Below are 13745 nucleotides of genomic sequence, written 5' to 3'. Positions count from 1 at the left end.
CATCCTCGCTACCTGGAGAGTCCAGGAATGGGTTATGCTCCTCCTTCTGACATCAGAGAGCTGAGTCTGCCAGTATAACAAGCCAGCCTCTGGCTGGCCCACCCATCTTTTGGCTCAGCTTCTTGTCGGAGAGCAGTCTCTGGAAGAAGTACTTTTAAACAGCTAAAGGAAAAATTTGGACTCAAAGAGATAGCAATAAATTTAAAATCCAGCTCCTGGGCATCCAGTAGAGCTCTGCCTCCAGGAGAGCGGTGATCCGCTCTCCTGCAATGCCGAGGCTTTGGCCCTGTAGCGCAAGGACTGCGGACCCAGGGAACATTCAGAGGAACCTCTCATGCAGCCCCACTGATCGCAACTTTGCTGTTGCTGCCGCCGGCCTAGCCGCTTTACAGCTGACTCCGAAGCTTTGTTCTTGCCGCTTCTTAGCTGTTCCAGCTTAATTCGATCGGTCGGGGCCTGGGAAGAGCATAAGGAGCAAAGACGGTGGCTAGGTCGTCCCAGGGCCACCCCGCATGGTGGATGGCCATTTTAGAATTGCTGGGTGGCCATTTTGTTTTTAGGGAAAGTGCTTCCCCAAGGCCTCAGTCTCCTGACTCGCCTGGCCTAGGCAACGGGCAGCACCTACATTCTGTCCTATATTTCCTTTATTTAAAGCCCAGCTGATTGGCACGGCAGTGCAGATTGCCACGCCACAGCTGTTTTTACTCACCAGGGCTGGAGTAAAAGGCAAGTTGTCTTGCTATTTTCAAATGCAATGCACATGCGCATAGCGCACGTTTGGTGCACGCTCAGCGAACCGGTCGTTACACCGTTTGAATCCCACCACTGCCTATAGAAAATAAAGATATCTGTTGCTTCAGTATTATGAAAGAAACACAGAGGACAGAGGATCCATGGGATCTGACCTCTCAAATTTCTGCCTAAGAATTTGCAAGTATTCCAAATACCTGCCTCCCTTTGAAGAACCAAACTTAGAAAAGGCTTCATTCCTAGAATTAGCTCCTTGGAATTGGTACTGAAAAGGAACTCTACCTGGATGTTAGTGCCAACTCTTGCTCGAACAAGTCTAAGAAAATCAGCCATTCTATGAGGGATGCCACACTTGGTCCGGGTCTCCCTCCTTAATTAATCAGGCCTCAGGGCTTCCAAGTAACTCCTGACATCTTGGGCAGTGGTGCTCATTCAGCTTTCCTATCCAAGATGCCTCTGCCCCAGATTGCATCATTTCACCCCAAAAGAAGCCACCATTGAGGAAAACCCTTGAGAGAAGTTTTGAAGGACTACTATGGAGAGCAACGATCCCCTTGTTCTTTTTCTACACATATTGAGAATATCTGAGAGTTTTTTAAAAAACTACTGGTAGTTTTATTGTAGTTTGGTGTTAAGACAAAGACGTGAAGATAGAAACAAGGAAAAGGAAATAGCCTGGGAACAGATTTTTAAGATCACAGCTGGATTACAACCTACCAATAGACTTCTAGCTGGTTTCCCTTCCTTTTAGGCTGAAGTCTAACCAAGGAAGTAAAAGTGACAATGAAGGAGGCCCCTCTAACTTGAGTCCTGTTCCCCAATACAGGATGATTTCCTGGTAAAACATCACAGAATGAGATCAAAGTAAAGAGTTCACTCTTATGTGGTGATTCCATAATATGGCAGGCTTATGATGAGGATAACCAGAAGTAGTGCTGATGGTGGATTGGCCCCGATCTGCAAGGAATGTCAGTTTGTTCACCAAATGCTCCATCCAACAAATTGCTGGTTCTGAACATGTTACACCCTTTCACATCTTCTGTAATTTTTTTTAAATTTAGTTATATGTTGTTACTTTCTCGTCATCTCAAAATCCAGTCCTACTCGTATAGCCTGTTGTCATTGCAATTGCTGCTACTCTAATGGACATGCAATAAAAATGACAGGGCTTAGGAAGAATATAAAGTACAATGGTGTGCATGTGTGTCTGGTTGAATAAGTTCACAAATTTGTGCTATTTTTAATTGTTGATATCTTTGCACACTTTTTACCGTTATCATCTATTTTGGAATGCATCTCAACTTCTCAAAAAGTATGTTCTACCACCTGTGGGCTTGATCACAACCTGTTCTGAGTACGACATCCCAGAGAAAGACCAGGCACTGGGCATGATCTGAGCCCTTGGGCAAAACTACTGGCCCTCCTCAAAAGGCTTGACCCCGTCATCCTGGACTTCTATATCCATTAAAATCCATTGTTACATTGATAATGTTTTTTATAATTTGCTTTGATGACAGCTTTAATATATTTAATACATTTCAAATATTTGGAGGGGAGAGCTAGCACAACTGGACTCAACAAAGGTATTTTTTTCCTGCAGATTATATTGACATCTACTGATCATGCAACAATCTGTTAACTGATGCAGATGGTTCATGGGTTGCTTTTGCCGGCCTTGGATGTAACAAAGATTTGACTGGATATTGGCTACAGATAGCTGCATTCAGCTTCTTGTGAAAACAATCCCCTGCAACTCTGCTGAAATGGTAAATGATAATGCATCAGTTGTCTCTGAAATGTCTGTAGAAATGTACATTAACAAACTTCATTAGTAGTATTTTAATAGGTTTGTTTCATAAACTCAAAGTTCTAGTTTTGTTTCACAGGATACACAAATTCAAATGCACTGTAATTATTAAAAGCAAATGCCAGTTTTATTCCCACCCCCCAACATTAACCATGAATGGGGACAAAATCCATACAAACTCAATTTATCACCTTTAGAAGATGTGGCATTACAATGCGTCAGAATCCCTGGCACAGATATATACAAGGGATGTTCCATTTTGTTTTGCCTGCATTCAAAGAAACCTTCAAAATGTGGGAGGCTCTGAAGAGATCTAGGAGAGAATTAGCCCATGGCAGGTTTTCATATGATAAGTGAGCTACATTGCATACCTCCAAACTGGTTTGAAAGGGAGTCTTCATTCGTTCACAGAATGAATAAAGGAAAGAACGTGTCTGTGAACACAGACATCCTATATCCCTTTATGCCCTATCCAAAATAAAATTCTGCCATCTAATCCAGCATCTCTTGTCCCAGTCTGGCTTGACTAGCAGGCCCTTCTCTAACCTTGATAAAGTAGCATCCTCCATTTCTTGGCTTAGAGAGTGTTGGAAAATCAAATGTAAAAAGAAAAAAAAATCAAAGTAAGTTTGCATGTTTAAAAAGCATAACTGCATGCAAAAAAGTATTTAAGAAGTCACTATTCTGCCTTGATCCCACCATATCTACAAAATAATGAGTCCAAATGGGAGATGCTAGAATGATAAGGAGCTTGAAAAAAAAACTTACAAGGAACGATTGGAAATGTTGAGTACCTAATAGATGTTTATCTGGGGAAACCTAACTGGTTTTGCACCATTTCAAGCACTATAGGTGGGGGTGGGATTCAACTGGTGTTACTACCATTTCGTGACTACGTTTTGCACGTGCAAACATAGGTTTCAACTTACCCCAAATATGTAATTAACAGCTCATCAAAACATTTTAAGACTGCCTGTCAAAATGGCTATGAATTCTATTCATTCCTGGTACTCAAAATAAATTCCTGGACATAGAATTATTCTCATCTAAATGCATGCCTTTTGTGCCTTCAAGGTTTTAGTCAAAACACAAAGTAAACAACGCAAGTGTGAAATGCGATCATCCCTGTGTGAAGCTAGTGGAACAACTTAATGCCTAAGCTTCTTAACCCCTTAAAGCCTGCAATGCTCAGCTGCATCAACTCATGAAGATCTCCCAAATACATCTTATTGGTGAGCTGTCACTAAAACATTAAAAATATGGCTAGGATTCCATCTGAACATCTCAACCGTTACAGCTGATGCCACTATGACTCACTGCTATCAGATGGAATAAATCTTACAAACTGTGATAGAAGATACTTTTGTGGGGTCCTTGGTGCTCTCTGAGCCTTGTTGTTTTCTTGCACACATTTCATAATAAAACTAGGTAGCATGATGCAAGATACTTTTGGTGGCTGTATTACTACCAAGATTGCACTGTCATTGTGTCAAGAATTATGTGTGTCACCAATATTTATGTCTTTTGTTCTCAATTCCACTGTCATAGTAGAAAAATCTGATAGGAAAGGATATAATATTCTGCCTTGTCAGGTATGTTTATCATGGGCAGTTTCTAACAATATGACCAGATTTAGTTAGTGCCAATAAACGGAACCGAAAATATGCTGCCCATTTTCTTGGTCTGGCATTTAGCAAAAGAAGCCATTATGTACCCTTCCTTGATGAAGAAAAGGCACACGAATGCAGTTCAGGATAGCATCGCTTCTCTATAAACAGATGGAGAGTAAATGCTCTGTATTTGCTCCAGCCTTGGGCTAGTAATTAGCCTATATACAGCTATATACACATACAGCTTTCAAATCTTGTCCTGAAATGCCATGTCATAGGTTGTTCAATTGGAATCCCCTGCCAGATGTAGAAAATAATCTGCTTAAATTTTTAGCTTTGTTGTAGGAGGCCTAGTCACAGGCTTATGAGATTGGGGGGCGGGGTTATATGAATTAGATAAACAAAAATATAAGAAGGCTCAGTCCCTGAAGGACAAGTTGCTGTTTACTAGGTACAAGTTACATATATGGATAGGAATCATTTTAAGGAGTAGACTCCTCTGATGTCCCATTCAGTTCTGGAATTATTTTATGAATAAATTACATATACAGACAAGAGTTGAACTTACTGTGCCAAGGAGTTAAGAAGGACATAGCAAATAATCTCTTTGCCAACTATCAGATAGGGCCACCATATTATAACTTTGATGCATATTTTGGAGCCACTGAATGAGATTTGGAGGACAACCTAGATGTTCTACTGGTGATGGCTGTGGAACAAAGGCTAAAACTAATGCTGCTGTATTCCTTTGGAAAGTGCCACTAAGAGGTGAAGGATGAAAAATAAGATTTCAAGTTTCCTTGCTAATGACCTTGATCAAAGGTAAGTGTGCATGCTCAAAGAGCTCATTCAGCTATATAAATCTTGAAATAAAAACAGCAACCAGCTTCTCCCTTTGCTAGTTGCATTTGTTAGATGTTACTGGCTGCACTGGACTCCTACCGTGGCTTGATTTTGAGACCATATTTCTTGAATATAGTAATTGCTTCATTACTCATGGCCACACCTAGGCATTAAAAACTGACACAAGCCAGCAAGTGCAGTATATTATTAAATAATTCAGTTAAGATGGGATTCACAATACTATATTAGGGGAAGGGGATACAACCAAAATTCAAACTTTGGTAGAATTTCTGAAATTAATAATTTTATTTAAGGCTCATAAAATTGTTAGCCTAAAAATTGACTACCAGACTCTTTCTTAATGAGATAGTTTGCATTCTTAATGCCCCAGCTCTCATTCTGAACCTTATGATACTTGGTGTGTGTTTTCATTCTTGAATTCACCTTTGCCAGATTTCTTTTCTATTCCAGTATTGAGAGTGAGAAAAATTATTAGCACTTCTTAAAGTAAAGATACCCAGGAATTCAGGGGCTGAGAGTCATTCCCAAGGGCTGAATCTCTAAAGACCAGTTAGAAATGATCATATTGTCCCCTGTCTTGCCTTTTTGTGAGGAGGACGTTCTGTTAAGTGCTAACCCAACATGTCATTTATGTTTCAACATCAGGTACTGTGTCATATCAAACATATCTGACATTTCTGAAAAGTGCATGAGAAAAGGGAGACTAAAAATAATCACACAAGATCACAAAAATAATTGATAAAAGGTACTTTGCTTTGCCATCACTAAGTACAGATGGATGGATGACTGAGAATCATTTTCTCTTGAAATAATCTACCGTTTGATGTAGCTTGCTTTTAAAATACCTGCTATCTTGCAAGGATTCAAAATACTCAGCTAACACAAAGCAACAATGTTGATTTCATCCAAATTGAGCCTCAAAGAGGCAAAGGCTACAGCATCACAAATGACATAGAACAATCATACCTGATTGTATTATGTATCCAACACATCCCAGGGAACATACACATTCATATGAAGAAAAAAATGAATGGGAAGAATGATGAACTTTGATTAATGCCAACTAATGTTGGCATTAATGCCAACCTTATAATTTTGAAATTTGATGGGAAAGAAGAAGAAGAGAGATATGAGAATGGTTGAATTCCACAAGATGTTTGTTTAAAATTCTTGGAAGGGTAGCGGAGGGTAGCTGCGAACTTCCCATAGAGCTACACCCACATACCAGAAAAGACTGTTCCAACGGGAGCAGGGCTATTTACCAGTAAGGATGTTTCAACTAGCGCTGCCCATTACAGCATTTCTGCAACAAAACAGCCCTGACACCAAAGGGCAGGCAGAGTAATAGCATGTGGGAGACTGTTTCTTACTCTGTTTCGCCCCCTTTTTGTGGGAACATGAGCTTTTTGAAGTGCAAGATGTCTCTCCCTTCAACCAACCGCCTCCCCTTGCCCAGACATGCTATGTGAGGTGATGAGCACAAGCTGGACGTGCATGGCATGAGAATGGTGATTAAACAGGGTTACAAGCAGTTCATGGGAGGAGCTCACCATCAAATGTACGCTGGAGCTTGACTTCCTTTTCTGGGCACACCATTGAAAGGAGGAAAGAGAAGGAAAGAAGAGATGAGAAGAGAAGCAAAGAAAATGTTGGCACTTATGCATCAGCAGAGCCCTGCTGCCAATCATGTTCCTTTAAGAAAGGAACCAAATGCCACAAATATGAGCTCATGAAAGCCAGCAGTTATATAATAGTACTAGAAACCTGGATATAAAAAATTCCAAGCGTAGCAAAATGGCAAACAATGTAGCCAGTGTGACGCAGGAAAGACTCAAACCAGAGGACCATCGTTTTTCAAATTGGGTCCTATTGTTGGAAGAGTTGTTTGTCCTGCAAATTATTAAGATGATACAATGTCCATCAAAAAGTATTTTATTCAACATCTACCTGTAAAAATGTTTTTATCATATTGATTCATGAACACTAATATTTGATCTACGGAATTTTGGATCCTCTACTTTCAAGTGATTAGTTCCTGACAGGTATATAGCAATCATGTATCTTCTCACTCAGGTGAGGAAGGCTTGATTATTGCAATGACTGAGGAGGTGTCTGTAGTAATTATGAGTTTGTTTTATAATTCCAAGATAAGCACAAATACACAGATCTAGAAAACACATGACGCCATGTGAAAAAGATCCATTCAGCATTTTACATTTAGCCACTACTCTTCAGTAATTTTAACTAATTTTATTAATTGGTTAGCTGAGGTGTGCAGGAAACACACCACTGTAGTAATGGGGGGACATCAACTGGAAAACGGACTTTGCAGCAAGTAGGAGATTGAACAAGGTTCTGATGTGCCTAGTTGACAACTTTGTCACCAAGCAGGTGTAGGTAGGAACTAAAGGGTCAGCTATACTGGACTTAATCCTAACTAACAGAGATGAAATGACTGAAGGAGTAGATGTTATAGGAACTTTGGAGGAAAGCGAGCCTGTCATATTAGAATTCACTATTATGCAAGCACTGGCAGCTGAATGCAGGCAGACTAATGTTTTAGGCCAGGGGTGTCAATCTCGTGGTGTCACGTTGTCATGTATTGTGACTTTTTCCCACTTCGCTGAAATGGGTGAGCAGCATGTGATGCATCCGGCCCGTGGGCCATGAGTTTGACACCCCTATTTTAGACTTTAAGAGAGCTGATTTAAACAAACGAAGACAAAGACGAGGAAGGATTCCATGGATGGAATTCCTAGAAGGAAAAACAGATCAGGATGCATGGGAAGCTCTGGGAAAAAATACTAAAGGCCCAAACAAAAACAATACCACAGAGAAATGAAAACAAGAGACACCAGATGAGACCATGTGCATGACTGCACAAAGAGCTGTCTGACAAACTGAGGGGCAAAAAGGACAAGTGTGAAAAATGGAAACAGAGAAATGTAACTAAAACAGAATGCCAGCAAATAGCCTCAATTGCAGAGGTGCAGTCAGGAAAACTAAGGCTCAGAATGAACACATGCTGAAAATAACAAAAAAAAGTCTATTTCAATATGTAAGGAACAAGAAATATTAAGGAAATAATGTCTACTAATGGAAGAAGCTAGCAAGAAGATGATGGGCAGGAGGGAGAAAGTAGACCTGCTTAATTCCTCCTTTGCATCTGTCTTTATGCAAAAGGAAAAAAAATAGCCCAACTTATCAAAAGCAGCACAATGAGAGATAGAACAGGCATGCAAATCAAAATAGGTTAAAAAAAACCCCACCTACCCATTTTGACAAACTGAAAACACCTGAATCAGATAGTTTACAACCCAGGATACTGAAAGAGCTGAAAGATGTGATCTCAGAACTACTGAACAAAATCTTTTGGAGCTCCTGAAGCAACGGCAAGAGGGAACTGCAGGACTCAAAAAGAGCTGCAGGTATATGATTCCAAGACAGAGGAAAAGTGGTTCCAGCTTACCATCAATACCTGCAAAAATCCTAGAAAAGATAATCAAGCTGCAAATTTGTGAGCATCTAGAAATGAACAAAACAATTACTAGAAATCAGCATGAGTTTGTTAAAAACAGATCTTGCCAGACAAATCTTATGGCCTTCTTTGATAAAGTAGCTAAATTAGTGGATCAGGGAAATGCTGTGGATATAATCTACTTAGATTTTAATATAAGGCATTTGACAAAGTAGAGCACAGCCTACTTCTTGGTAAGATAGAACAATGTGGGATAGATAGTACCATCTTCAGTTGGATTCGCAGCTGACTGACCAACTGCCCTCAGCGTGTAGTCCTTAACTGAACTACATCTACACGGAGAGAAGCGTGTGGTACCTCCACATTCCCTCTTGGGCCCAGTGATGTTCAGCATCTTCATAAGTGATACAGATGAGGAGACAGAAGGGGAACTCACCGAATTTGCATCTTGACAGAATTGAGCATTAAGCCCTATCCAACAAGATGCAGTTTAGTGGGAGAAAAGTAACATCCTGCACTTAAAGCAGGAAGAACCAAATGCACGGGTGTAGAACGAACAGCACCTGGCTCAACAATAGTAAATGTGAGAGGGATCTAGATGTCATAGTGGGCCACCAATGAAGTATGAACCAGCAGTGCGCTGCAGCTGATAAAAAAAAAACCCCAATGCAGTCCTAGGTTGCATCAACAGAGGGATAGCATCAAGATCACAATAAGTGATGGTACCACTCTATACCACATTAGTGAGATCACACTTGGAAAATTGCATCTAATTCTGGTTGCCACGATACAAAAAGGCACTGAGAACCTAGAAAGAGTGCAGAGAAGAGCAACGCAGATTATAAGGAATCTAGATGCTCAACCATATGACGAACAATTGAGAGAACTAGGTATGTCTAGCCCAGGGGTGTCAAACTGATGGCCTGCGGGCTTGATGTGTCATGCATAGGCCACGCCCACCCCAGCTCCACGAAGGGAAAAATCATTGCAATATGTCACCGCATGGCAACGTGACACGGTATGTTTTGACACCCGTGGTCTAGCCTAATGAAGAGACGGATTAGGGGTGGCATGATTTAATTTTATTGATTATATTTTTATGCCACTCATTTCCCTGATAAGGTGATAGCTGTCTTCTGGTATTTGAGGGGTTGTCACAAGGAGAAGATGATCCACTAATTCTCCAAAGCACCTTAGGGCAGGACAAGAAGCAATGGGTAGAAACTCATCAAAGGAAGAGCCAGCCTGGAATTAAGGAGAAACTTCCTGATAGTGACAACAATTACAATGAAACAGCTTTCCTCTCAGAGTTGTGAGTGCTCCATGGCAGGAAATCTTCAAGAAAAGATTGAATAACCATTTGTCTGAGCCTTGGGTAGAGTTAGACTAGAAGATCACTGGAAGCTTTCAAGAAGAGACTGGACTGCCCTCTGTCAGAAATGGTGTAGGATCTCCTGCTTGGGCCAGCGGGTTGGACTAGAAGACCTCCACGGTCCCTTCCATCTGTCTAAACCTCCAAGGTTCCTTCCAGCCCTATGATTCCATGACTCTAATTCTCTGTAATATTTGTATAGAAAGACAAATACTTATGAAAGATAATTGCAAACAGGGGGCAGATAGGACTGATCAGATGGCATATATGTCCTACAAGGAGGGACTGGATATGAATGAAAAGTACATGGAATAGATATTTCATCTGATAAAGCTAAAATTTATGAGCTTCTCCGTTTCTTGTGCTGTGTGAGAAATCAGGGAGAAAAATAGGAGAAATATCAACATGGCAGGGAAAAAGAAAGACCATTCCTTAAGAACTGTGTAGAGACCGAAATTATTCTACCATGATGCCAATGAGGGGGATGATATTTCCTTCCCTAAATCTGTCCTGCACCATGCTTATTCAAGGTCCGAGTTATGGTTTAGTCCAGGGTCCCCAAGCTTGGCAACTTTAAGACTTGTGGACTTCAATTCCCAGAATTCCTCAGCCAGATATGATGGCTGAGGAATTCTGGGAGTTGAAATCCACAAGTCTTAAAGTTGCCAAGTTTGGAGATCTCTGGTTTAGTCCACCCAAATCATGCCACTTTTCTCTTCCTTTTTCAGAATCTACTAATACTTATATCTGCAACATCTTCCCAATTTTGCTTAGAACTCATGTTATAAACCCATTTGCACCCCTATTTCCACTTGTACCACATAAACTGAGATAGCTTCCTTTCTCTGCTGCCCCATATTAAGCCTTCTAGAGCAGGGGTCGCCAACCTTTTGGACCTCAGGGACCACCAAACTCGTAATTTTAAATCCCAGGGACCACTAACTGGTTCTGTGGGCATGGCCTAATTTGTGGGTGTGGCTTGGTAGTCATGTGACTGGCTGGGCATGGCTTGTATGTAAATATTATAAATATTTATATAAATATTGAATTTTTTTTATTAAAAAAGAGCAACTTTTACCCAAAATCAGGCAAAGCAGGCAGATTGAGTTGTTCACAGAATCACAGATTCATTCAGAGATCTATCTGCCATTGGCTAGCTCAGTCTGTCACATAAAATTTGCTTGCAAGAAAACTCACAAAATTAACTCACAACACACCATGTATGTAAATATTGAATTTTTTATTAAAAAATGAGCAACTTTTACCCCAAATCAGGCAAAGCAGACAGGCAGCTTGAGTTGCTCACAGAATCATTCAGTGATCTATCGGTCATCGGCTAGCTCAGTCTCTCAAATTTGCTTGCCTTGAGTCTGCACTGAATAATAGAACCTTCAGTCCTAAGGGAGGTTTGGCTGTGCTTAAAAGCAAAGCCGAAGATCTAAAGACTAGCTAGAAATCAAGAAAGCCAACCATTTCCTGCTTCCTAGCTAATCTAAATCTCCTGGCACAGCAGAACAGATGATGGTTGGAAAAAAGAAAAATAGCAACTTAGCAGGCAAGTTTGCTGGGTAAGGACTGAGTGGGCGGAGAGGGTTCCCGTGGGCCATGTGGGAGGCGCAGCCTTGTGTTTCTGCACAGCCTGGATTAATTGCTTTGGGGGGTGCTCTGCGGCTGAGATTTCTCTGCGGCCCACCAAAATTTTCTCACAGCCCACCAGTGGGCCGCGGCCCACCAGTTGGCCGCGGCCCACCAGTTGGCGACTGCTGTTCTAGAGCAAAGCAGGAGAAACCTACCTACAGACAGAACCACAGAGACAAAGACCATGGCAATGATCATTCTTATTTGAGTATGTTCTCCCGCTATGTTGCAATTTTTTCAGAGCTACATGAAGATATTTTAAATCTCCCACATACATTAACAATTGTACTTCTAGATAATTGTAACTTCTTTTTGCTGACATTTTGCCTTTGGTACCATGACATCTTCAGTGTTTTTATTCCATGTTGATTATATGCATAATATTTTGAAGCTTCCAAGCAGCTTTTTCATTTTTGCAAAGATTTGAGACTACATTTAGATTTGCTTTGAGTACAAGATAAATGTGCTTTTTTCATTACTGGAAGGCATGCAGTATGGCTCTTACGTGCCAAAAGCTTAGACAGCCTTGGGATTATAAAGTTATTTTACTGGAATTTCAATCTGAAGTTTATCAGAAAGTATTACAAATATAATGCATAAACTTTAAGTGCTTTTGGGTAAACAAAGCAAGACTCCTGTTAGCATGCAGGCACTTAAGTTTGTCCTATTTCACTTGCCGTATTTTCTCTTGAGAACATTCAACATTAGAATTAGATCTTTTTTTTCAAGAGCTCTGAGCAGCACACACCATTGCCTACATCAAGCATCACAATCTGTGAACTAAATTTCAAGAAGAAATGATGAGAAATCTGCACTTGCTGCAAAAGGAAGAATAAAAGGATTTTTCTGACTGAATTGGAATTTAAAGTACTGTTGTTGGTTTTTTTTTTACTTTTGTCCTGTGGCAAACAGAGCCCATCCTGGGGAAAAGCTGGAAGGTAAATTTTATGTAAGCTTGGAAAATCTAAAAGATACAAGGAGTAATAAGTCCCTATTTTTTATTCTCTCTTTTTATCGAAGGTGGGTGTGTTCCCTTTACATTTGATTCCATCTGAACCTCATATAAGTGCTCCCCCACTAAATTACTATTAGGGAGGGCATACCTCAATCTCCTAGAATATAAAATAGGTTTATAATTATTGCTTGGTTTTTATTCTGTTTTAATGGTCAGTTATTGTGGTTTGATGGCTGCAGGTGTGGATAGCTGAGGTCTTGGAGAGCAAGGACTCAGATGAGGGGCCTGTGTGTGATGCAGGGATGGGGCCAGGACCATCAGGAAGTGGGGTGCTGCCTTCGGAGATTGTGGAGGCAGGCAGCAGTGAGGAAGAGGCCCCTGAGGAACCTGTGCCCAGTGCATGTGCACGTAGGGCTGCTCGAAGGAAAGAGCAGCTGCAGCAGCACGGGCAACTCGGGAGTAAGGCTGCAAGGTGATGGCCTCTCCAATAAGAGATAAAAGCCAGCTGAGAAACTGGAGTTCTTGGCGGGAAGCAAAGTAGTTTTTGCACTCAAGCCTTGTGGACATTCAGAATATCTTGGTTGGTGTTGGAGACTCCTTGTGTTTGAAATATTTCTTAGTAACTTTATCTAGTATTCTTGGCACCCTTGCACCACCTTGGCAAGGCTCGTTCTTATCAGAGATAATTAATTTGAAACAGCCTTTTAACCGTGGAGGAACGGAATTTGTAAAGAATCATTAAGTTTTTGCTGTTACCTCTATTTCATGTTTGTTTCCTTGGAACAAGGTTTGAGTCAAAACAATAATGTACATGAGATGGACTGTTTCATCAATTTATCAAATAAAGAAAACAAGGTTAATAAAATAATACAATCAAATAATATATTTTGTAATAAAATGGACATCAATAATACATGAATTGAGGTGTTGGGAATTTTGTAGTGATCAATTCCCAGAGGCCTTCAATAACGTTTTGCAAGCCATGAGAGGGAGCCACAATTGCCTCAGGGGGCAACTTGTTCCAAAGGTAGTTAGTTCTCCCAACAGCAGGGTTCCCTTTTCAATTAAATCTCACAATGGAAGTGGAACTGGTGGTCCAGGTCAAATGAGCAAAAATATTGGGGAAACACCGTGTCTTAGACAAGCCCAAGTTACAAAGGGCTTTTAAGAAATGACTAATTAACCACAAAATCTGGATTTAAACTACAAAAGGTTACAGATAAAGAACAGTTATTCCACTTATCTCCAGCTGGCTTAAATGATTCTATGCA

General features: G+C 40.6%; 1 protein-coding gene across 17 annotated transcripts in view; it reads right to left on the bottom strand.

Moving 5' to 3' along the window:
- Positions 1-13745, bottom strand: part of CAMK2G (calcium/calmodulin dependent protein kinase II gamma) — a 191671-nt gene that overhangs the window by 21069 nt on the left and 156857 nt on the right. For 9 of the 17 annotated variants that reach the window (XM_087932278.1, XM_087932281.1, XM_087932280.1 and 6 more), the window contains one exon: positions 6582-6614. The exons of the other annotated variants lie outside the window; for them this stretch is intronic. In XM_087932278.1, coding sequence (XP_087788404.1) covers positions 6582-6614 — 33 coding nt within the window. The remainder of the gene's footprint in view (positions 1-6581; positions 6615-13745) is intronic. 17 annotated transcript variants of the gene reach the window in all.

The sequence above is a fragment of the Pseudonaja textilis genome, chromosome 4, assembly GCF_049901715.1.
Source record: "Pseudonaja textilis isolate UNSWEBS1 chromosome 4, rPseTex1.2, whole genome shotgun sequence".
NCBI lineage: Eukaryota > Metazoa > Chordata > Lepidosauria > Squamata > Elapidae > Pseudonaja > Pseudonaja textilis.
The sequence above is the reverse complement of the archived record's forward strand: the minus strand, read 5'-3'. Positions and strand labels throughout refer to the sequence as shown.